Source organism: Colletotrichum abscissum (genome assembly GCF_030869225.1).
Source record: "Colletotrichum abscissum strain IMI 504890 chromosome Unknown Scaffold_18.1, whole genome shotgun sequence".
Classification (NCBI taxonomy): domain Eukaryota; kingdom Fungi; phylum Ascomycota; class Sordariomycetes; order Glomerellales; family Glomerellaceae; genus Colletotrichum; species Colletotrichum abscissum.
In genome coordinates, this window is record NW_026850076.1 from 732457 (window position 1) to 753848 (window position 21392).

The 21392-nt window shown below is 54.2% G+C and overlaps 8 protein-coding genes across 8 annotated transcripts; 2 read left to right on the forward strand and 6 right to left on the reverse strand.

Annotated features, from left to right (window-relative positions):
• Positions 1–1604: 1604 nt before the first annotated feature.
• On the reverse strand, positions 1605–2619 carry CABS01_08240 (BTB/POZ domain-containing protein; the record flags this gene model as incomplete). Its single annotated transcript, XM_060541602.1, has 2 exons — positions 1605–1909; positions 1956–2619. The coding sequence occupies 2 exons, from the start codon at positions 2617–2619 to the stop codon at positions 1605–1607; spliced, it is 969 nt and encodes a 322-aa protein (XP_060402406.1).
• Positions 2620–4106: 1487 nt separating this feature from the next.
• Positions 4107–4493, reverse strand: CABS01_08241 (uncharacterized protein; the record flags this gene model as incomplete). The annotated part of the gene is made up of 1 exon (XM_060541603.1): positions 4107–4493. The coding sequence occupies one exon, from the start codon at positions 4491–4493 to the stop codon at positions 4107–4109; it is 387 nt and encodes a 128-aa protein (XP_060402407.1).
• A 311-nt stretch (positions 4494–4804) lies between these two features.
• On the reverse strand, positions 4805–5110 carry CABS01_08242 (uncharacterized protein; the record flags this gene model as incomplete). The annotated part of the gene is made up of 1 exon (XM_060541604.1): positions 4805–5110. One exon carries the CDS (start codon positions 5108–5110, stop codon positions 4805–4807), a length of 306 nt encoding a protein of 101 aa, XP_060402408.1.
• Positions 5111–6172: 1062 nt separating this feature from the next.
• CABS01_08243 (uncharacterized protein) lies at positions 6173–7793 on the reverse strand (the record flags this gene model as incomplete). Its single annotated transcript, XM_060541605.1, has 3 exons — positions 6173–6417; positions 6464–7111; positions 7157–7793. The coding sequence occupies 3 exons, from the start codon at positions 7791–7793 to the stop codon at positions 6173–6175; spliced, it is 1530 nt and encodes a 509-aa protein (XP_060402409.1).
• Positions 7794–9639: 1846 nt separating this feature from the next.
• CABS01_08244 (uncharacterized protein) lies at positions 9640–10650 on the forward strand (the record flags this gene model as incomplete). The annotated part of the gene is made up of 1 exon (XM_060541606.1): positions 9640–10650. The coding sequence occupies one exon, from the start codon at positions 9640–9642 to the stop codon at positions 10648–10650; it is 1011 nt and encodes a 336-aa protein (XP_060402410.1).
• Positions 10651–12921: 2271 nt separating this feature from the next.
• CABS01_08245 (uncharacterized protein) lies at positions 12922–14912 on the reverse strand (the record flags this gene model as incomplete). The annotated part of the gene is made up of 6 exons (XM_060541607.1): positions 12922–13203; positions 13274–13397; positions 13478–13528; positions 14139–14321; positions 14652–14684; positions 14821–14912. 6 exons carry the CDS (start codon positions 14910–14912, stop codon positions 12922–12924), a joined length of 765 nt encoding a protein of 254 aa, XP_060402411.1.
• A 578-nt stretch (positions 14913–15490) lies between these two features.
• On the reverse strand, positions 15491–16421 carry CABS01_08246 (uncharacterized protein; the record flags this gene model as incomplete). Its single annotated transcript, XM_060541608.1, has 5 exons — positions 15491–15676; positions 15751–15874; positions 16077–16148; positions 16210–16217; positions 16371–16421. The coding sequence occupies 5 exons, from the start codon at positions 16419–16421 to the stop codon at positions 15491–15493; spliced, it is 441 nt and encodes a 146-aa protein (XP_060402412.1).
• Positions 16422–19444: 3023 nt separating this feature from the next.
• On the forward strand, positions 19445–20848 carry CABS01_08247 (uncharacterized protein; the record flags this gene model as incomplete). The annotated part of the gene is made up of 1 exon (XM_060541609.1): positions 19445–20848. One exon carries the CDS (start codon positions 19445–19447, stop codon positions 20846–20848), a length of 1404 nt encoding a protein of 467 aa, XP_060402413.1.
• Between the last annotated feature and the right edge of the window lie 544 nt (positions 20849–21392).

Consider the following 21392-nt stretch of genomic DNA (forward strand, 5'->3'; position numbering starts at 1 on the left):
GGTGCAAGCCCACCCGGGCGGTTTGTCTTCCGCACGCCCATTTCCCATGACTAAACCGCACGGAGTCGGTCGTAGAGGACGGGGACGAACCAGCGGAGGGTCACTTATCTCCGGCTCGGGTTAGGATCGAACGCTTTGCAGGCAGTCTGATACAATACTTGGCGCGGGATCTGACAGGAGTCACAAGACGGGATTAGGCCAGGAGCCGCACGATTTGGCTTTGTCAGATATGCGATGGCAGGTGGTTTGCTGTGCAGGGAATGGACGAACGCAAGCTGAGGTCTGCAGAGTGGATCTCTACTTTGATCGGAGCAGAGCTTTTCTTCTTTCCTCCGTCCGTTTTTTTCTCTTTCAGGTACGTACCCGCTTGCGCCGCATGCACGGCGGAATGACGTGGTTTAGCGAAACCAAGGGACGGCCACACCGGGCCTAGTTCGCCGAGGCAACGTGCCAGAGACGATATTTCATGGGCTGGCGGCTCGCTAACGGGGACCCACCAACCGGGATGTCGGCGGACCTGGCCACCGTGCCGAGGTGCAGCCCTTCCAACTCCAACGGATTTCGAGACCATTGGCCTCGAGCCCTTCGACTAGGTATCAGTCTGTCCCCCTATTTTCTCATTACAAAGCCTTGAGACAGGACATTTCGGACTTTGCTCAACTTCGTCTCACCCCCAAACGAACGCGCACGCACTCGCAGTCGGACTACTGCGAGGAGGCCGACTCTTTTAATATGTTTGACTGATTCATGGCATGGGATTCATCATCGTCGACCACCAACGCCGTCCGAACGGCATCCCACCAACATACGATGCAGGTGCAGCTGTGCAGCAAACGACATGACGGATAAACTACTAACCAGGGGCTTATCGTCTGTTGGCGCTACGCTCTACGGACCTCCCAGATCTGGACACCCGGTGATAAGAGGTTGCGAACCAACCAGTCGATTCAAGCATTCGGTGCATCGGCCGAGCGACCATCGACAGTAGTCAGTCGTACGGATACATCGACGCCGTTGACTTGCACAAGCAGGGCTTTTTCTGATTTAGCCTTTGACACCTTATTCTTATTTACAAAGTAAAGGCATTCGGAGCCGGCCCACTACTCCGTACCCATCGGGACCGAATCTACGAAGTGCACGCAGTTGTGGCGTCCGGGAGGGCCCCTGCATGTCTGGCCTGCTTGGCTCCCGAGCCGTCGGCTCTTGCGAAAATCTGTAAAATTGCTTGATTGCCTGGACCGCCGCATCCCTCTTCCGGACTGGTCAGCCCATGAAATCTGGGTCTCGAAAGACCATGCGAGAGTCCCATTCGATCGTGCCGTCACAGATCCACCCTTTGCTTATCAACTCAACCTCGGAACTCGAGACTTGGCAGACCGCAGAGGCGCACTGTTTCTGTCTTGTTTTTACGGCCCACGGCCTTTGACCGAGCGGCTGCAAATCACCAAAGGCGAGCCTCGGCTGTCAATTGTTGTGGCGTCGAAAACAAACTCGAATTTCAATGTCACCCTGCCTAACCCATGCAATTGGTCCCGCTGGAGCTAAATGACGATCGATCAAATGACAACATGTTCTAGAACGGCGTCCGTCCGCGATGCACAATCTCAGTCTCGCCCACGCCGTGCATCCGCAAGGCGTATGCCTCCGCGGGCCTTGAAGTGCCTCATAAAGTCCGAACTGGGTCCGGCAGCGCGACGGCTCCGGTCCGCCAAGACCAATCCTTCGGCGAATTTTGTCGTCTCCTTGAGACTGGCCCCGAACAACTTCATCAGCTCCGGCCACGCGTCAAAGTGCTCGACCGAATCGACCTTGATCTCGACGAGCCGGAGTTGGTTACCGGTCGAGATGATGGGCAAGAGGTGCATCAGCAACGACGTCTTCAGGTCCTGTCTCTCCTTTTCAAGGAGATCTGTCACTCGTTAGTCCGAACACCCCCGGGAGAGCACCCGACTTACAGCACATCCGCAGCGCAAACTCGATGTCGACCACGTCCTCCGCGTCCACCAATTGTATGTACGGCACCGTGTGGTTCCAGACAAGCATGCGGGTGATCTTCTCAAATGATTTGGCCTCGTTGAGCAGGCCCGCCGCCAGGCCTAGCCTCCACAAGTCGCCGACCGTCAAGTGGTCAATCGACGGCTCGTGGTAGTGCAGCATGGTTTGCGACGCGTATTTGAGCGCGTCAATCAAGTCGTACTTGTCGGCGACAACCGCCACCTCGAGGATCGAGTCCGCTGCCGCGATCTGGCACACGCGCGAGTTCTGGTGGTGCAGGATGTTGAGGATCAGCTCCATGATCTCGGGGTCTTCGTCCGGGAGGCTGATCTTGACGGGTTCTGATCCCCTGTCCAGCAGCTTCTGCCCTTCGGAAAAGCGCGGCCCCAGCATCGCGCCAAACACCCTTGACGCCCGCTTCAGTATGAGCGAGTCTACGCGCAGCTCTGTTGTCTCCTCGCTGAGTCCTACGACGAGGATCACGTCGCCGTCCGGCACGACGGGCACGCCGCTGTAGTTGCGCGACCACATCCGCGCCGCGAAGCTGGCGGGCGACCGCACCTCAAAGAACTTTTCCTGTGTCGGCTTGTCGATCGCCATGTGCTTGCTGAGTGGTTGGTCCATTGTCGGTGGTCGGTGAAGGGTGACGATGACGAGACTTGCAGTGTTTTCCGTCCCCCGAGTTTTTTTTTCAATAGATAGTTTTCCATCGCCACCGTTTAGTCTTTCCCCTCAAACGCAGCTCCTTGTGGAGAGTCAGTCTGGTGGTGTCGTGCTAGGAACATCCAGGCCCCTCAGGCTCGGATGAGACGCCCGGCGCAAACGAGATGCCCTTGGTGGTGTCTCCCCCGACTCAGCTCGCGGGCAGTGAGGTGAATGGCGTCAGAGCCGAGGCTGCTTTTGGTCGATTGAGTCTGGAGTTTGGCCGGGTTTCCCCAGCGGGACAGCGTGTGGCCTATGCGGGATGAGGCTGCCCCCTCACGTCTGCGCATAGCATGCGAGTTCTCCCTGCTGACGCGAGCCTTGTTGGGCCGGTTGAAACTTTGAATGTGCATTCAGCTTGTGGCCCCAAGTCTTCTGTTTCGGGGTTTATCTGGCTGGCAAGCCCCATGAGAGTTGTTTGATGGGAGTATTTTCGGCGAGAGCGAGGAGGAGGAGGAGGTGGTGGCTCGAGCTTGTCGGGAGGGGCAACGATGTCGGCCTTGGTCAGCAACGAAGGTCATCACAAAGACTTGGGTCGAGTGGCTCAGCCGGGTTGTTTCGGTGAGAAAGTGTTAACACCCAGTCGTCGAATTCTGCTCGGTGTGGCTGAGATTGGGCACTTTGGTAGTGACCAAAGTCAATTCGACTGCGGCTGATCATGCGTCGGTGATCCGCAGTGCTGTGACGGAGGCACGTGTTGGCTGTGGCGGCGGAAGTCGTCCCATCTCTTGTTGGTCGGATGGCTGACATTGTTGGTCATGACCTGATTTGCGTACGATGGCGGGATATGCCGCAGCAGAGCCTTGGATCCGAAGAATCGTTAGATCTAGGTTTATGATGATGAAGCCTACATACCTTAATCAAGCGTCGTTCAGACTCTCTATCCTATTCTTTCATCAGTATTATCCAGAAAAAAGACAGCCGTTATTTCAAAAGATAGATGACAAAGACGAGATGATAGCCAGAGGGACCATAGACAAGATCAAGTGGCCTCGATATGACCACAGACCATATGGAAACACTCTTTTCATGTTCCAATCACCGCCATTACTTCCTCGTGTGAGTCTGAGAACTATATACAGTTTCCGTCCACAAGAGCATAGAAGTGAATCGCTAGGGAATCGAACCCTACCCGTAGATTACTCTGGGGCCGCCAGGATAACTTTAGGACTGCGGTCCAAGGATTTTCAACCTTAATTCAGGCTTTCGCCCCACAAGAAGCTGAACTTCAGGCTTTCGCCTAGTAAGAAGTGAGGTTCAGGCTTTCGCCCAGCGGCTTTTGTCGAGTAGTCGAGACGCTTCGTCGCAACGAGCTAGAGGTCAGAGCCATCATAGCAGGTGAATGAATCCGACGATGTATAGATCGATATTGCGAAAGTTTTCCGAGGGAAAGGAATCGAAGCCTCGGTTTAATCGTAACCAAGTCTGGCGCCAACGTTATTCTCATGATCATCGTCTGAATCACTCAAGGCACCGATGAAGGCTTTCCAGGTTTGGAAATCTGTCCGAGAGGATGTGCCAGTAGAATTTGCTGGGCGCGGATTGAGCGTCAGGACCGTCGGAGCACCAGAGGAAGAAATGCCATCGGCTTTGCGAGCAGGAGCAGGAGAAGAAAGAAGGGGCGTGGAGGAAACGACAGCGCCGGAGGTCTCTGAGGTCGCACCATCATCGTTACCATATCGCTCCGATCTGATCTTCATCTCGTTGGTCAAGAACTCTTGTGCAAGCCGCATGCGTTCAGCGTCAGTCGGAGCAGCGAGTCCTGATTCAATATAGTCGAAGGCTCGTCGAGCCATGTCAAAGTCATATCGCTGAGTTGTTCGGGAAGCAGATGGAAGTGTGGCTGTGGGGCCTGGGGATGGAACGGGGAGTGGCATTTGCGCTGCTGAGCTGTTCGGGAAAGAGACGGAACTTCGACTGTGGGACCCGTGGATGAGACAGGACGGGGCATCTGTTTCTCAGGCGTTTCCGCAGCGCTGCTGGCTGCATTGGAATTACGAAGCCCGTGTCTAGCAGCGGCTGGAATAGCAGATACGCAGTTAGAAAAGCGTGTTGTGTGTAGACGAAGTTGAACTTACGAGGTTTCTGCCTCTGTTCAATTGGACGATCAACTCGCGGGTGCCTCTTGGTCCTGGGTACATGACCCTTTGAGGTCTCGATCGGTCCTGACACAGTCGTTGCGCTCTCTGAACGAGAGGAACACGACTCCATCATGACCCGACGGGCGACTCAGCTCCGGCTTGGCGAGCTTCGAATCGAGGAAGGCCTCGACGCGGGCCCTGGTCTCCGCAAACGGGAGGCTCTTGACTCTGAGAAGTCTTCTGTTCTTGCGGTAAGGAGCAAGGACAATGTCGAATCTCTCCTGGTCGTCCTTGTCGTTGGCGTCAATGCCGCGGCTGCCGTTGAATGCCATTCTGTGACGTGAATCCATGACTGAATCAACCCGTCATTCGTCGCACTTACCTGGGAAGTCTTGCTGAATGTAACTTGTTTTTCGTTTGTTGACGTTGTTGAAATCTTTCCAGAGAAGTTGCAGTGGAGAAAACCTGATGCGTTGGTGTAAGGTACCTAAGGTAGGTGGATACCTTACCTAGGGAAAGAGAGGTATGTCCAAGCGAGGAGGGTGCATGAGATAGGTACGTGAGGTAGGTACTTTCGCAGGGTAAGGCATCTTCTAAGGTTGTGCTTTCCAAGGCATCTTGAAAAGTTAGTAGGCAGCGCGATGGTTCACTGCTCAAAACCGACCTTAGCTTTATTCCTTTTATTCCTATTACTGCTGCTACCACTGATACTATCGCCGTAATTGCTTCTTATCTCTTATGTATTCCTTGTGAAATACGTTTCAGAAAGCGCAGTGTGATACCAAGAATAATAATACGTAAAATATAGATAGTGTATAAGACGGAGCAGGCATGTGGTCTCTCGCCTCTCGGCTAGGCTCATTTCCTCCGGACGGGAACAGGAGGTGGGATAGAAGGCATCGAGCTGATCAAGTCGAAACAAACGCTCGGTGGCAGCACACAGAGGAACAACAGCCTCTGGTTCCGAATGCCCTGGTAATCACCTGCTGAATGACCATGGCAGAATTCCCAGCTTGTGAGAAAGCCACGAGGGAAAGCGGGAGAACTTCCTTTAGTATAGATCATTGTCGGTGTCGTGTTTTGAAACACAGAATCTATATATCTCTGTTCCCCGGGGTTCCCGACCGATTAGCCCTACGCCTAACGATTTCTTCCAACTCGAGGATGGCACTCTCGATTACATCGGCCTCTTCAAAATGCGCCTCGTAGAAGTCTTCATAAAAGCCTTGTTCGTCAGAATCTTGGTCGCATTCGTAGATGTACTCATGAAAGGCACCAGCAGCTCCGGCAAAGTAACTCATTAGGCTTATGAGGTATACAAGATCGAGTAGATCTCAGCTTGGTAGAAGATCTGGCTGGGTAGATAGCTGAGGTCTACGATACAGGGATACCACTCAGTACGTCGAAATCGCCCTGGCTCTCAGCTGGGCCCCCTTCTTCCAGATGAAGATGGGAAGAGGGACGGCAAGCATTGCGCCGACAAGGGCCATCAAGCTATTGGCCCAGCCGTATCCGAGTGCATGGTACATACTCGGGGCAAACAACGGGAACAGAAAAGCAGTCAAGCTCTTGACAAACTGAATCGCTGCCATGGCACTACTGGTATGCTCTGCGTACGCGTCGATCACGTAGGCCGTCACTGATAACTTGTCAGTCATGTCACCAATAGACCAGATCAAACTCACTAGGCATTCCACTAAGCTGCATGCCAAACATCATAACGACAACTCCGACATCGACTATCAGCCAGTAGAGGCGATACTGTGCTGTCCAGCCGTAAAACACAGTCCCCAGCCAGGCCGGAACAATACCAAAGAATGCGAGCATGACTCGAGACTCTGGCGTAGGTTGGTCTCGGCGTTTATACAAGCGATCCAGTATCAGTCCACCAAATTGAGACCCGACAAGCTCTCCAAAAGAGCAGGCGATGTAGTGCAATCCGCTAATTTCCACAGACTGGCCATATTGCTGTTTCCAGATGTCTGCAAAGGTCGACAGCGTGACATACAGGATACCATAGTTGAATCCCGACAGGACGGCCGACACCTGAATAATGGGATGGAAGAGAAGCAGACGAAGCGGTCTTGTCAGGGAGTTTCTTATGACTGCTAAAGTGGACTTGCCAGCGTCGATTCTCTCGCTGAACGTGTAGTATCTCGTTTCGCCGGTTTCCTTGCGGAGACGAGCAGCCCGCCGGCGTAGGATGAGCGGACTGTAGGACTCCGGGAAGCTGAAGAAGGAGACAAAGATCATGACAGCTTGGAACATGGAAGTGGACCAGAACATCCATCGCCACGTCGTGCGCGCCGCAATGAAGCCACCAATGATGGGGCCTAGAAGGGGTTAGCTTGGTTAGGAGCGAAATTGGGTCAACTTACCAACGGCCGCACCCAGCAGGGGTATGAGAAGATAGAACCCCAGAGACTGGCCTCTCTGTTCAGGGCGCCAGATGTCGCCCAGGACTCCGCCTCCGAGTGCGTAAATGGAACTGGCGCCGAAGCCCGCCAGAAAGCGAGCGGCAATAAGCGTCCCCTTGGTGTTTGCGAAACCACAGAGCACGTTCCATATCAGAAACCATACGCTCGAGGCGTGGAGCACGACCTGTCGACCGTAGATCTCAGACATTGGCCCCATGACGAGGGGGCCAAATGCGGTGGCGAGGAGATAAATGGACAACGCCATGGCGGACTCGGTGGAGGTCATGTCGAGCTCCGCCGCAATGTTCGTCAGGGCGGGAGCCATGATTGTTGAAACCATGATGCGATTGAAACCGGTGGCCGATAGCACATCGGTGACCATCCATTTCCGACCCGCGGGCCAGTCGAGAGGGTTCTCGGCGTCATGCGGTTGCGTAAAGGTGACTAAGAAAGGATCCGAGTCCTTTGACGGGGTGGGACCGACCGGAGCGGGGGCAGTTGCGGCCGGTGCCGGGTCCGGAAGGGGGGCTAACTCCAAGTCGACCGACCTCGGTGCCACCGAGACTACACCACTGTCATGCTGAGCAGGATTCGCCATGGTAATTCTCGTTGAGGAATAGTGTTGATTGTGTTCTCATTCAATGGCAATGGCGTGCCGGATATCAAACGGCAGTCGACTGATGGCAGAGGATACGCCTGTTTCTGCAGCCTGGGGAGCACGATCAAGCAACGCGCAAACAAAGCTATTGGAGGCAGTATGAATGAACAATTAGAAGGGCTCGTCTGTCTTTTCTATATGTCAGCGTTGCTCGGTTTCTGGCTGACAACCCTCGGAAATAGGAGGTGAGGTCGGATATGCGATCCGCCGACCTGCTCAAAGAAGATGCGCTAAAGCAGGCAGCAGCACGTACTATCTTACCTACTTCAAGCGAGAAACAAGCCATCACCATTTTAATGCGTCATTCTTGGGTTCCTACCGACGCAACAACATTGGCTCGATCTGCAGGCTCTCCAAGACCGGTGCGCCTAGAGAGTCGGGTTCTCATGCAGGGAATACCACGTACCTTATTGATGCCATTGACTGGGGTACATCCACCGCCGTTGCCGGCCCCACTTCACCGTGCCAAGCCGACACCAGGCCTGTCTTCTTGACTACCTGTTTGCCGTATGATGGCCCTGACGAATGAATTCGTATTCGATGCGCAGATAAGGCAAGTTCAGTCGGTTCAATGCCCTGGTCTATTCGGTTTTTTGAGTTTTTCTTTTTGATAAGCCATATCATAGCCTGGAGGGTAAAATGTTCTAGTTCGAAAGGGAGGAGATTGCAATTCATCACAAATCTCTCGTTCCCACATTCAAAATCTTTGTCCTAAATCCCACCCGCTTGACTGACGCTTGTACGCCTCCTAAATCTTTGTGTCCTTAGTGGTACCGTTACCTCGGCCGTACTTACGTTTATCCCTCTACATATAGCCGACCTGGGAAAAAGGCGGGTTGAGCATGGCCCAAAGAAAAAGTCAATTCTATTCATACAACAGAATAGCAAAAGAGTTCGACCCCCCGGTGCTGAACTGGGGGCTACATCTCTGGCGCAATTTCTGGGACTCGAACTCGGATACTCGCTAAGCCTGTCGTCGAGTAGGCTGGTTGGCGTAAATCGATTGTTGACCATTAACCATTCCACCACCACGCCACAGTTTGACCTGACCCGTCGACCTAGACGGGCGCCTGCTGTGCTGGTGACAGGAATGGAATTGGTCTGACCTATATAGGCTTCACCTGTGGCGTCAGGGAACCTTGAGGCATAGCTTGAGGTTGTGGGAGCCGACGAACCAGGTGGAAGGTGCTAGGGTGGCTCCTTCCTCCTTCCCTGTCACGTGCCCAGGGAATGAACCGGCTACCACTGATCATCTCAGTTTCCCACCCTACTGCTCATTCGGCTCATATGTAGGTAAGAGCAGGAGTTCAAGATAACTGCCTCGTCAAATCAATTTCCCAGCGATGAAAGACAAGGCAATGGCATGAGAGGTGTTGATGAGGCGAAGCCACGAACTAAGGCAGTCGAAGCGTCACTTATCATCATTACGTACCTTAAGTGTGCAAGAATTCGAAGACTGTCTTCTCTACAGAAGGTAGTTTACTTAACGAATACGAACCTCACGTGAAAAGAGACCGCCATATTCAGATATTCTTCCAGCTGCCCACTTTCACTCTCCCACCGTCTGATTTTCTTATTTCTCCTACTCTCTAACTTCACCTCTTTCACCTTCCACATACTCCAACACTTTCCATATTTCCTCTTCCCAGCCCAGATTCCGTCCCCCACATTCCACCCTTCCCTATTGACACAAACACCACAATTTGTCTTGTCAAGTGAAATTAAGTAAAACTCGTATGATTCGGTACGCAATGGGTTCTAATTCTGATCGTATGTTCAGTGAATCATGAAATCTGAAGGCGCGCTTCGGCGCGCAGTCAAACGAGAACGCTCTCTCTCGGATGAAGCCCAAGATTGCAAAAGGGCCCGGCAATCCTCTCCCCCAGCCGAACCTGTGTTTGGACGTCTCCAAGTCACCGCTGATGCTGATGGCATCAGCCAAGTCACCAAAAAACGCCCCGACCAAGTAGTCGTCGACTCCATAGCGGACGATGCATTTGCCTCGTACGGGTCACGCGAGCAGGCCTACAAAATGCTCGACAAGATGATGGAGCACGGCAATGGGGAAGTCTTCACTTGTGTCGTCCGCTTCGTGCCAGGACCCCCGTCCTCGCAATTGCGAGGCCCAGAAATACCTGCGATCTCTGCTATACCGTCCTCGGACGTGCCTCCAGCGCCCTCCGGAATGCCTCCTCCACTGCCCCTAGAGCCGTCTCTTCTACCACCTCTGGAGCCGCCTCCTCCGACATCTCTGGCATCGGTACCTCCACTCCCCCCTTCACCCAAGCAAGGTGCGACGGAATCAGCCGCCAGGTCTAGTCGTGCTTTATCTATACAGATCAAGAGCGAAGTGAGTCCTGGAGTGGAGACTGGTCGACAGGTTACCGACAAGTTGAAAGGCAGCAATCGCCAAGTGGCGCGACCGGCTAGCCCCAAGACAGTTCGGCAGGCCCCTGCCCAAGACAATGATCGCCAAGTTGTGCAAAGGTTCGGAATGGATGATCCTGTGCCTTCCCGAGAGTCGCCGGAAGACATGGCTATTGTCCCTGCCAGCAAATCCCATCCTCAGCAATCGAGAAGACAAAAAAACAAACGGTCGCGAAACAATAACCGTGGTAAAACCAATAATAACAACCGCCATGTCTACAAGTCCAGGCCAGATCCACACACTCACATCATGTTCCGGAGGATGGGTTCTAGGGAACCTTACGACTTCCAGCAGAGGAACGAACAATGCGCCAACATTATCTGTGGCAGTTGCTCGGCCCGGGGCCATCACCTCTTGGATTGCGTTTGACCCGACGCCAGAGGTGATTTGATGGGCTGCCCGTTCTGCAACGCCAAGGAGCACGTCATGGACCTCTGTCCGCAGCAGCCCTCTTTCGATGAATGGGGTGGGCGTATATTCTCATCTACGGTCGTGCCAACAAGCCGCTGCTGAGGACCACACGCAGCTGGTTCTATGCCCAGATTGGCCACCGCTTCACCTCCGCTGATGCTCCTGATTTAAAGACAGCAGCTGAGTGGAGGTACGTATTGTCAAAGGGTTTCCCGTGGACCAGATCCTTTCGACAGAATTTGGTAAAGCCTCACAACTTGTCGCGCGGTCCATGGGCTCGTTATGATTACAGAAACGACAGCGCCTCTCGGAATCATTTGAGGCGGGACCCGGAAATGATGAATTCCTATGTTGTTTTTTTAATATGCGTCTGATGGACGAGCGGTTCAACCCCAACCAAGACCGATAAAGATGGTGTTTTGAGGCCGAGACCAAGTGATCTTGTTCATGCGACCATTCTTTGGCCCTAGCTCGCGGGACCTCGAGATTAAAAAACAGTCGGTCGATGGCCGGTTGAACCTCTGCCAAGGCCGATCGGGACGGTGTCTTGAAGCCAAGATCCAGTGCTCCGTACGTCCTCAAAGTAATGATTGGAGGCGTGCGCCGATGGTGTGAGTTAGTAACGTAGAACTAGTGTCAATAAAACTATGGTAGTTATTATCTGTATGTCTGCTTCATGTTGCATCTTGCTCCCGGTGCTGTCTCGTCGTTTGGACAAGTATCGGGATTACGCATCTCAAAGGACATGGTTCCGTAGGTAAATAGAACCGTTGTGTCTTTGAGTTCATCGTCGAACGTGGCCAACTGTTTCACCCCTTAAGGCCCGCTTATATATGCAGTTTCAACGCTAACCACGTCCAAGTCACGATTGTGGCTCTAAGCTTGTTCCTCTTTTCTCTATTGATTCTACGTGACGATGTTACATGGACCACAGGCGGCTTGTCGATGGTGACGAAAACGTCATGGTAGAAGAGAGGAACTTCTCATATGCTTCTATTTTTCCTAGTGTAGCCCTACAGCGGCTTTCTGACTGCAGGGCGGGTCATTTTCGTAATGGCATCAAGTATCCAGTGACACAACGCTCTTCACGTGACTTATATAAATGCAACTGAGGCCAGCGGACAGAACCTTCACCATTTCCATTCTAGGGCTTATATTTTAGGATGAACGATGTCTACTACGCATCCTTGATGCCCACATTGTAATCATGCACCGAATTGAACTCCCGAGGAAATTGATACAAGAAATGGCACATTAAAAACGTGTAGATGCTGACGTGGATCCTGGTTTGATGCCTCGAGAGTGAACTACTGTAGTCTAGCCAGAAAGCTCGAGACAGTTCTGTCCCTCCGTAGTGACCAAGCTTCGTCCGACAACGCCATTCTTGCATGCGTCGTGACATTCGCATCGGCTCCAGTCTTTATACAGCGACGGCGAATCGCTGTTGCCTATGATCTAATAAGGAAGAAAGCATTTCCTCTGTGAGAAAGCAACCTCCATATATGATGTGGTCAGACCAGTAAATATCCGACAGCAATCATATGAGACATAATTAGTGCCATTCTCTTCGTTTTACTATTATTACCGTTGTTCCCTTCAATACTTCTTGTTCAGTAGTACATAGAGTAGAGAGGTAGGCAGAGAAGAGCAATGGCAGAAACAGGCAAGCATGTAAGGTAGGCAATAAGCGGCAAATCATTGTGTCACTCACTCGGAGGCATTGGACAACACATGATCACACTCTATGCCAGCAGACCAAGCTCGAGAGACTCACCTCCTTGAATCGACGGTCAGAATCGTGTCTGTGGTTGGGAGACGGCGGGTCTGCGGCGACCACGGTACACAACCAAGCAAAGATGACCGCCGTCAAAAGCAAGGCCAATTGTCCTGACTTCTTCATTTAGGCCATCAACCAGCTCGAACAACGTAACGAATGTCTCAGGAAACGTTCCAGAACAATTCTGCACCTCCTTGCATGTGTCCGCAATCAAAGACTGCCACGCGACGGTGCCCTACCATTATGCGTTTCAGATGTCAGGAGTCCGCAAGGGTGCAATGCGGGGGCTGCCAACGACGGACGCTGGGGCATCGCACAACCGCGAGCCAAAATGCAATGGAATCGCGCGCTCATTGGATGGTCAAGGATCATTGATAACCCAGTTCTTTAGGTGATTTGACAGATGCGCCGTGACAGAGCCAAATCGGCATTGCAGGCCGTCACCTTGGGCGCTAGGAGAAATGGCTGCAGCCACACAGAGGAGCGTATCCTTTTGAGAACGCCGGCCGGATTCCGTGATCAACGCCGCTCCGTAGGACGGCGAGTGATGGCGGTAGTTGGAGATTACGGTAGAGCATCCCGGCCTCGCCTGTGGCACCCACCACCGGCATTGGCGAATTCCATGATGCGTAGATGGCGACGCAAGGCACGCAGATAACCAGCGGCGCCTCGCTGACCTGTTGTGGTCCTCTTTGCGGTGGAGGGTAGGATGCAGAGTTGGTGATTGGTGGCGGCTGGGTTGTTGGAAGCGGGCATTTTGCCATTGTAAGGAAATGCATGCGTTGGCAGGGCCCTGGTCCGGACCCGAGCGACTGTCACCGGACAGTGCAAAGATGAGATGCGGAAATGAGCCACGACAGGACCGAGGTACGAGAGGTCGGAGCCTTTCCGCTCGTCTTGGTGTAAGCGGGCTATTGTTTGCTGCAGCCTAAGCAGATGTGTGTGATAGATGATGTCCAACGGCGGTTCGTATCAGGCACTCAAGGTACCGCCATGCTGGTACCGTACGTTCGTTGCCGTGTTTTCTCATCGTAGTCGACGGCGATGGAGCGAGAGCGACTTTAGAGGCGCGAAAGAGGGGGTTCGAGACACTGCTCCATTGCAACGGCCGTAGCTATGAGGCATACTTGACTGAATCGACGCCGTCGTTGGAAGTAAGTGCTGGCCGAAACGGCAAGGCTTATACAGTAGTGCCTTGAAAGGTGAAAAAAAAAAAAAAAAACAATAACGCCAGTGTATGGACCGAGCGTCACTGTCAGAGCTAGATTGGCGGGATGACGGACCCGTCGTTTAACCCGTTCTTAGCGGAGGAAAGCCCTGTGGCGTCGCTGCTGGACCCCTGCGAGAGGTTGAACACAATCACCAACAGCTAAGAACCAACAAGAGCGGGGTTGACGGTTGGTGTGTGTGTGGGGACGTCGACATCGAGTGCGAACAGCGACAAGAGGGCGTGAATATATCCGAACATGACCCCACAATGGAACGAGTCTGAGTCCGGGACCTCGACTCTCGCCGCCAAGATGTACGGCAAGATACGCGAACAGCCAACAGCTGGCGTTGAGTGTCGGTACGGATACACTTGCTTGGCTCGCTTGTCTTGGATCGAGTATGGTCGTCACATTCCCATTGTTGGCCGCCACAAGAACAATTCATCAAGTCCCAATCGTACAGTACACCCGAGGGACAGCCCTGCAGTTGATAGAGGTTGATTTGACGACAGCTCAGCTGGAGTTGGACGGCCAGCACAGAGGCATCTCGCTGCAATCGCCCGCGGTTGGCGATGGGAACCGTCGACTCGGTTGGCGGACGCGGGTGAGAGGTGACCGGCAGGTGGTGGAATGCAGCAGCGCCACTAGAGAAACGTCAGAGAATGGAAAACGAATTGCAAAGGACTGATCTTGTCTCACCGCGCCGGTCGTGTCGACGCCGATTGGCGATGCTCGTTGACAACCGAGACCACCGTCTAAAAGACATGCATATCTGTGTCCCATCCGAACATGTGGCCCGAAATCCAGGTACTCCGTACCGGTCCCGGGGGTTCGCCCTTCTTCTCATCCGGAGATGTGCACGATATGCTGAACTTTATCCAACTCGATTTGCTGCCACCCACCCCGGTCGCACCCCGGGCGTGCGGCCCTTGCCTTTGACAAGCAAACATGAACCCGGATTCAGCGTCACATACCTACTGTGCGGCGTCCACACCAATGGCCCAAAGCTGTAGAGCTGCAAATGACCGCTCCATCGATTGGTCCGTCGATTGGCAGGTATTCGTACGGAGTGTGTCCAGCCACACGTGGAGGTGCACAAGAGTCATACAGACGCGAGACTTGCTGCCCAGCTTGAAGGCCTACAGAATCAAGTCAATGGCCGTGCAAGAGAGGGAGATTCTCCAAGCAGCCGCAATATCGGTTCCGGGTGGCTGCCGGTGCCCGCCACGGCGCATTGGTTTGACAACGAAATGGTTTGTTGTATGCGGCGGGTGCGCGCTGGACAATGATTGACCCGAGAACAATCCAAGGGAGCCTCGGTCGGTGGTCTCGAAAAAAGTGCACAAAAGACCAACGTGCGCTGACATCAGCCCATAGACTGGTCCCTGGCAGCTCGCTGACTGAGTGCGACTTGATTGCCTCGTGTTAACACTGAGAGCTGGTGTCGGCAAGGCATGAAGATCATTACCAATGGATGATGAACGAGGTTGAGCACTATCGACATGCCGACGGAAGGAATTGAGGAATACAGGGGAACGTGGGCTATTCGCCGATCGGGTGAGCAAGCGGCGCGGGTGAATGCCTCGATTGAGAAGCGTGTTTGCTGGATGGCCGGAGGACGTTGAGAATTGGGGGCGACAAAGCGACGGACGTGGGAACTCGGAGACGATGCGTAGCAGGAGCCAGGAGAGCACAAGGAGCGGGCCGGGCTGGGACGAAAGCCCCCGTCCTCCGGGGCAAAAAGGCGGTCCCAAGGAGATGTCTGGTTGTAAATGCCTCGGCGGGTATGTCGAATAGCATACTGCGTAAGGTATCAGTTGGTGAGTCTTTTGGCACGTATGGGCCGGGGTGGTCTGCGATCGTGGACGAGACTCGCTCGCGTGGCACAGCAGAGGTAGCTGGGTAGCGAGCGGGCTGCGGCGGATGCAAAAGAAAGCGACGAGAAGCTGAGCAGGATCTCGATCTCCACAATGCTCACAAGCATGAGCGAGTGCGAGACCTGAAAGCAAATGTCAGCAAGCAAACATGCACATTGGGACATAGTGTAGCCGTAGGATACACACTACTCCGTACAGAGCAGAGGCTCGCCCGAGGCTCAGTCAGCTGAGGGGCATCAGCATGGCGGCGCAGTGGAGGCCGCAGGCTCAGAGTGTCTTTGAGGGCGGCCGAGTTGTATTCCAGAAGCGTACGAGTATGTCTGTCTGGGTGATGGAGATGTGGACTTGGGTGCGTGGAATGGCTGGGATGGTGAGGTGAAGCGCAAGCCCCGGTTCCAATTTCGTTGCAGCAGCAAGGACCCAAGTTCCAACAGAGGCAGGTCCCCTCCCCCCGGCCGTTGCAGATGCTGAGTCTGTCACTTTCCTCTGCTGCGTACGGAGGAGTACTATGCAGTAACGTACGTGGGTACGTAGGTAACTTGACCTGCATCGTGCTGCCCGCCGCTGGCCGCACCGTCGAGCCTCGACAGATTTCTAGGTTTGTTAAAGCTGTCACTGGAGGTTAACGTACCCGCCAAAGCCTCGAGAACCTCACAACCTATACTACGTAGGCGTACTTAGGGGCGTCAGTCGGGCGTTCGTAGCTTCAGCACTAGGATAGCGCGGAAAGAGAGTGTAGGCATGGCCCCTGGCGCCAATCGTCGGCCGCTAGGTATGGATGCACCCGTCGTTTAGCGGGCCCCAAGGCGCGATTACGTCCCCGCAAACTTCCAGGTTTGAAGAGATGTTGTTGATTCCGCTGTCCATGCTTTTGCTCCCCGAGAAAACAAAGCTTTGCAGTCATGTTGCGTAGGGATACTTCGTACTCATGGTGCAAGTACACAGTAAAATGCAAGGTAAATATAGACGTGTGGCGATTCCGGAACTCGCTCCTGCCGGTCCAGGTCCAGGTCCAGGGGCTCCAGGACGAGGTGGTCCCCTTCCTGGGCCGTTGGAGTCGACTGCGATTCGGTACAAATACAGAGGCTGTCGGCGAGATATCGCAGCGTCGGGGGAATGTTCAAAGTCGACGAGTTTGCGACTGGCGGTTGGGACCAGGGCTTCCTATTTCACTCGTCGAGTCTTGACCCTCGCGGGTTTAAGGCGTGCATGGTCGGGTTGCATTGTCCAAGGCTCCCCGGTACACCCAAGTCCCAAGTTGCAGTTCCGAAGAGGCGTCCAACGCCACCTGATTCGTTGCTCCCGTCCACTCTGCTCGACTGGGCGCAGGAGCATCGCATGCGCAGTTCTGCACGCCAATGGAGCCCTTGCCTTTGCACTGTACTCCGTACGTACTCTGTGGTCCGAAAGGAGGACTGCTGCTGCGTGAGCCTGGCGAGAGAGATGCTGGGTGTGTTGCACAACGCTCGTTGCGATGCATGCGATGGCTGCAATGCATTATTATGAGAAAAGTGCACCAAGGACCGAGGACCGGTTACCTCACTTCAGGCAGGCACCAATTTGCAGTTACCTGAGGTGTCTGTACGGACGGAGTACGTACAGTATGGAGTAGTCATCAGTGAGGTACGTACGGATACGTACTCTGGGTTGGGCTTTCCCCACACACCTCAATCCAAAATTGGATGTTCCTTCCACCTCGAGTCCCTCCAGCTTTCTCCTCCCTCTTCGTGATCCAATCAGACCCGTTCGTCCAATGAACTGCCCGTCTGATGCTTCAGGAAACGGTACGTACCCTCTCCCCTCGACTGCCTCCAGCCTACAGGAAGGTATTCTCCTCCATACTCCGTAAGGTACTCCTCAGCCCAACTTCATCCGAGTTGCATTCCAAGCTCCGTTCCCATGCACCCGTCGTGCCGTCTCTCTTTTTCCCAACTGGACGGAGGCCGAGTGCGATGCAGCACCCTCACGAATCCCCTCGACCAACCATTCACCGGCCAGAGTCTCGACAGTCGACAGCCACCCCCCCAGCCGTCCGCCAATGTCGCCTCCTGTCTTGCGGCTTGTCCTGGTCGAACCCATGATCCCGGTCCTTGTCCTGGTTGCTGGACTGGCACCGCATCCTCGTTCAACTCTTGGCCCTGGCTCGCCAGAGCTGGGGTCCCCCCTAAGCCCATCCGTTTCCGCGCCGCCTACCAGACCACCCTATCGCGCTACCTTTCTGTGCCTGCTCGCTCAAATCTTCCAAACGAATGCCTCCCTTCTATCCGTTGGTCTCTCGTCCTTTTACAGCCAAAATCTGCGTACGATACCCATACTCTGTGCTCTGATGGATAGTACTGATCACTTCCTCATAGTGACCAAAAAACGTCTCGAATCCTTTTCGGCCATCATCCAGTCTGGTACGGAGTATTCGCTTACCACTCGCTCGCCCTTCGCGTCCAACAAGTCGCAAGGCCCCAAATTTCTCTCCCCCATCCATCACATTGTCCGACGTGGGGCCTGATCCCGGTCTCTCCTCGACAGGACAAGACAAGCCAACACTGCACCTGGTGTTTTGCGGATGCCGCGTGCTGATGCTGGTCGGCCCTGATCCTCGCTCGCCTTTTGCTCTTTTCCTCTCCCTCTCCTCTCTCTTCCTTCTTCGCCTCTCCTCCTGAGCCAGAAACCATCGTACCTTTGCAGCGGTGCACTTCAACAGACGGACAGAGCGGACAGGGAACCAAGACCCATCCTAGCAGTGTGCAGATACTGTGCAGTCTCTCGTCTCCGTCCTCCACTCCTTCTCTGGCACCGCAAAATCGATTCCTGCAGCCGCGGATTGGCCCTGTTGACTTGTCCGCAGCTTCATATACATACCTGCCAACAACCCCCCACCGCCCACCGTCGTCTTGCCCTCTTCTTCCCTTCACCATACCTGTGCCTCGCTCTGGTCGCACTCCCAACACCGCACACCCTCCCACGCCCACGCCCATCCGACACTGGCCTGATCCGACCGCCAACGTCTACTCACACATCAACATTCATCCGTCTTGCATGCCAAACGACAACATAGTCGACGCCATTCTGTCTCGAACCTCAATTGTCCCGCTGATCGTTCCTCCCGGGTTCTGGGTGCTCCCATCAGACTAGATTTCGCTGGTGCCAACTTGGACAAGGATCTCCCCGGCTCGACTCTCGTCATCTCTATTCACGCCGACACACCTAGCCGCTCCGATCCATCGAGCAACAGCCCGCACTTGTTTGTCGCTGATAACGATTAGACCGTGTCTCAACCGCGCGCCTTCGACCAGTGGTCTGGACAGCGAAAAAGGAAAGGGAACGAGGTGTCTCTGTTCTGTTACGAGCCCTGTGTAGAGACGTTTGCCCACGTTCGTCCGCCAAGCAGCGAAGCGCCATTGGGCAAGACAGCGGACAAAAGAGCCCCTCTCTGCTACCGCCCGTCTCTCGGTTCATCTCCAGCATCCAGCACCTCTCATCCTTTTGTTTCTTCGCGAGAGAGCTTTCAATGGGCGTGGTCTGACTTGCACCATCCGACGCCGTTTCTTCTCCTTCTCTCTCAAAATCTTCAATCAACTCACAATCGGGCCAGCTGACACGCGCCGATCGTACTGAGCGCATCCGGAGCTGAACGCCTCGCTCTCTCTCCAGCGCTTGACTTGGCCAAGGGCTGAGTACGGATCTGAGACTTCTCCACCTACAGTGAGTTCGCTCCGGCCGCCACACCCCCGAGCCGAGAACGTGGAAGGGTGCCCTCGCGCCGGAACGAGCATTGATGCTAATAAGGGCAGCTCACTCTCAGGAGCAATTACACAAATCGTCTTGGCCGTTCCGCCACTCTTCGTCTTCACATAGCGGAATCTACAGTCTATCAACCAGTTGAAGCACCCAGCATGGCTCAAAGGCATAACTCATGGGCGCCTTCGCCCTCGTCGTATGGCCCGCCACGGCCAGCCATGGACGGACATTACGCCTACGAACCCGAGCCAATGCGACTGCCACCTCCAATGCACTCAAACTCGCAACCGAGGCCCGTCGCACAGCAGCAGCCCGAATATCACCAAAACGACTACCATCAAGCCCCCTACTACCGCAGTGATTATCAGCATCAGCGCGAGTACCACCAGCCCCCCTCGCCCAGCTACCATCAGCCGCCGCAGTACCAACACTACCAACAGCCACCGCCTCAACCGACACAGCTTACCGATCCGTACAGAGCAGCTCCCATGCCCCGCTATCCCCAGGAGTCGCCACGCGAATCACCGACATTGTCCGCGACTAAGAGTGAGCCATATGACGAGTACCAGGCGGCAAGAGAAGCACATTATCTCAAGCGTAACCAGCCTCCACAGATGCCGCACATGTCGCAGGGTGCCCCGCGGGTGTTGAACGACAATTACCAGGGCGGAGGAAAGGTCGCCATTCCATTCACGCCGCCCAGCCTGAGGATTCCCGCAGTGCGGTCTGGGTCCACGATCCCGACGGCCGGAGCACCGTGGAGTGCCACGAGCCAGCATGAAAGAGTCAAGATTGAGGATCTTTTGAGCGGCGGCAGCGACGATCGGAGGATGCTCCAGCGTGTTCCGGAACCAGAAGTCAAGGTGGTGCGAAACGAGTACGAAATCTTTTTCCGCCAACAGCCCATGGCGGCCAGATGCTGCGGCTACGGCGAAAGAGACAGAAGAGTCATTGATCCGCCGCCCATTGTTCAGCTGCGGATAAACAACCCCGATCTCACGCCTGACGAGCTGTACAACAAGATTCATCACCCCGCCTACGTTGTGCACTGCAGTATCTGGAACGTGGACGGAGAAACCGACGAAACCAACATGCCCAACGATGGGATGCGACCAGGCAAGCGGATCATGGGCTCGCTGGTATCATCGCCATTTGTGGGCCAAGACGAAAACGGCAACGAAGGCTGTTTCTTCTGTTTCCCCGACATGTCAGTCCGCACACCGGGCAGCTTCCGTCTCAAATTTGTGTTGGTTGTCGTCGATCCGACGCACATGGCAAGGAAAGCTCCCATCCGGTCAACCATCATGAGCGACATATTTGTTGTCTACAGCGCAAAGGATTTCCCGGGCATGCAGGCCAGCACACCTCTCACCAAGCGTCTCAAAGAGCAAGGATGTCTTATTTCCATCAAAAAGGGCAACGAAAAGTCTGGTGGGAAGAACGCTCGTCGGCAAGTAGACAGCGAAGACGACGAAGACGAGGAAGACAACGGTGGAGGTGGCGGCGGCGGAGGAGGAACCTCAACGACCAGGCGCAAAAAGACAAGAAAGCAGCGGTGAACGACAAAAGGAAAAAACAACCCCCCCCCCCCCTCTAAACCGACTTGACACGGGATGGCAGCATAATGTAACACGGCGTTCGTTGGAGATTGGTAAATCGGCGAATAGACGGCGGCGATGGTGTTTCAATTGGGAGTTCTCGTCGGGTTTGGGGCCGTTCTTGACGATAGAGGCGTACAAGAACGAGTGTGCAATACTTGTTATACGTCGAAACCGTCTTTCCAAGGCCAGGCGGTAATTTATCATCACGGCCTAGCAAAGCGAGGAATACCCGCTACGAAGGTCGCTTTTTATTTTATGTGTCTATCCCATTTGTTGCATATTTGTTGCTTTACTTTCTTCTCGATTCACTCATCATTTCTTCGTATCTATATATACCCTTTGTGGAAATTTTATGGGTTATGATCATGGAGAGACGCGAATTTGATATTGGGTTCGACTCTCGAGGCGGTTGCATCGTTGGCGGGAAAGACAGTCTTGTGCTCTTTTCCTACACGGGGACAAAGTACAGGCTTTTTTACTGTGACCTCGCTAGGTACCAGAT